Source organism: Arachis hypogaea, chromosome 2 (genome assembly GCF_003086295.3).
Source record: "Arachis hypogaea cultivar Tifrunner chromosome 2, arahy.Tifrunner.gnm2.J5K5, whole genome shotgun sequence".
Lineage (NCBI taxonomy): Eukaryota > Viridiplantae > Streptophyta > Magnoliopsida > Fabales > Fabaceae > Arachis > Arachis hypogaea.
In genome coordinates, this window is record NC_092037.1 from 12,596,598 (window position 1) to 12,599,213 (window position 2,616).

The following is a 2,616-nucleotide window of genomic DNA, read 5'->3' on the forward strand; positions in this document are numbered from 1 at the left end:
CCTATGCTTTCTCTCAGCACTGCCGTTTTGCTGATGTTCATGAGGACAAGAAAATCTGTGCAGTACACCTTGTCCCTGTAAATCCTTAGCCAAGCTAAAAAATTCAACAGCATTGTCAGATTGAAACATTTTAATTTTTGTGTTCAATTACAACTCAACCATTTGTTGGAAACAATTAAAAACTGATTTGATTTGGGATCGAGTTTTAATGAGGTAGAGCCAAGTGTATTTATTATAGGCATCAATGAAAATGACAAAGTAATAGTTTCTATTTAAGTCAGGTATAGGGGCAAGGCCCCAGATGTCTGTGTATATGAGTTGCAGGGGAGCAGTATATAAGGTATTTGAGGGAGGATAAGGGAGTACATGAGACTTTCCAATACAGCAGGAACACTGCAAAATTCTTGCTTATTTGTGGAAGTTTTTTAATGGAGGTTATTATAAACCTCCATAATATATTTTAGGATATTTTAATGATGACAATTTGTAAAACCTCCTTAATTCATTAACAATAACTCCCACAATTTAAACAATACTGAAAATTTTGTTAGCCAAATAAATATTAGCCCATAACAAAAATTGAAAAAAAATAGCATTCAGAAGAGGGGCTTCGAGCGAGAAAGAGATAGAAGGAGAGGGACCTTTGTGAAACCCTAAAATCTCGATCTCTTTGCCGACGCCATTCATCTTCTTGCCGCCGTTGTTTCCTCCGTCAAAGCATTGCTGGTGGAGTTATGAATGGAGGACGAGGTGATCGTGGAGCCTCTGAATTTTTGTTGACCTCTCAGAGTGACGATTTGATTCAGATTGAGATTATAGGATGTACAAAAGAACTTGCTGAAAAGTTGCCTCGACCAATTGGATCCAACTTCGATAATATTCTAACTCTAGATTTCATGCTACATTCATAACTTGAAATTTCTTGTAAAGTAAAAATTTTAAACATGTGAAGTGTGTTTCTTTCTTCAGTGATTCTTTCCTCATAATATGGTCTAACATATTGAGACTCCATTATTTCTACTAAATGCAGCGTATGATTCGTGGCAGGTAACCTTACACTACTTCCATCCCTCAATTGAAAAGCTATGCTTGACAGTTCTATCGAGAATAATAGCTACTAGAAAAATGTTATATTTACATAAACTATATTAAGAGATTAACTCTAACTCAATGAAATGGACTACACTGATTATATATATATATATATATATATATATATATATATATATATATATATATATATATATATATATATATATATATATATATATATATATATTAGCTTTTTGTCATGGCTACTTCAAGAATTATTGATTATTGAACTACTGTAATTTGGTATTTAACTTTGTGCAGGATAATTTTGGTAGACTGCATGATAGGAGCAAAGAAATATCCAAAGTAATAAAGCAACTTGGTCACCTTTTCCCAAACAGAATGACTATACAGCTGCCTCAGGTATCACCATAGATTAATATTATGTACAATTTGTTTGGTTCCCATCAACAACTCATGGATCAGTTCTAATTTGAAACTTGTACAGGATGAGACCTTGTTTTCTGATTGGAAATAGCAGCTAGAGCGTGATGTCGAGACTATGAAAGCTTAGTCTAATGTTGTCAGCATTCGCACGGTGTGCCTTCAAACATCTTCTGTCCTTTATTTAATATGCCTTTATTTATTTATTTTGTTTGTTTTGCTATTCTCCTTTTCTTGATTGAATTTGTTCAATGACTAGTATGTTGATTGTTGTTGTACACTAGATACTCTGGCTTACCAAACAAAGCGCATTCGATGATATTGGAGCTTTGGAAAATGTGAAGGATACCTTGAAAGAATTGGTCATGCTTCCTCTTCAGAGGCCGAAATTATTTTGCAAAGGGCAGCTAACTAAGGTAGAAAATTCTCTTTAGTTGCATCTAGTGATTTGTCAAATACTTTTTTTATGTAGATTATGTAATGTCTTTAGCATATGATATAATTACTTTGTTATTTGTATATTTAGCCTTGCAAAGGAATATTGCTTTTTGGCTCCCCTGGAACAGGAAAATTTATGCTTGCAAAAATCGTATCAATCGAAGCTAGAGCAAATTTTATCAACATTTCAATATCCGGTATTACTTCGAAGGTACTAGAAGTTTTACAAATTGAAACTTCTATGTTCTTATGTGCTTAAGCAACATGGTGATATCATTTTTGTTTGTTGCAGTGGTTTGGTGAAGGAGAAAAATATGTCAAATTAGTCTTTTCACTGGCCAGTAAGATTGCTCCAAGTGTTATTTCCGTTCATTAATGCTATTAGTTTATTAATGTCTGCTCACATGAATTTGCTTAAGTTATTTTTCATTTCATCTCGTATTGTATTTTATGTTGTTTGAATTTCGAATCATATGTGGCATATGATGGTTATTGTTTTAGTATTTTGATATTGGAGTAGACATTATTGGCCATGTCATTGCTATATTTTATGGACAAGAAGTTAGTTGTTGTTCTCAAAATAAATAAAAGCTTTTATTTTGTTTTAACTATTTGTCTCTTTCTAACTATTTTTAATTTGAGAATATGTAAATGAGACGAGATTAATGAATAATTTGAAATAAAAAAAATTACGGGATTTGT

The 2,616-nt window shown here is 32.4% G+C and overlaps 1 protein-coding gene across 1 annotated transcript; it reads left to right on the forward strand.

The window, feature by feature from the left end:
* Window positions 1–301: 301 nt before the first annotated feature.
* LOC140176558 (uncharacterized) lies at window positions 302–2,290 on the forward strand. The gene is made up of 5 exons (XM_072208083.1): window positions 302–340; window positions 1,354–1,455; window positions 1,761–1,892; window positions 2,003–2,125; window positions 2,207–2,290. The coding sequence occupies exons 1-5, from the start codon at window positions 302–304 to the stop codon at window positions 2,288–2,290; spliced, it is 480 nt and encodes a 159-aa protein (XP_072064184.1).
* Window positions 2,291–2,616: the final 326 nt, after the last annotated feature.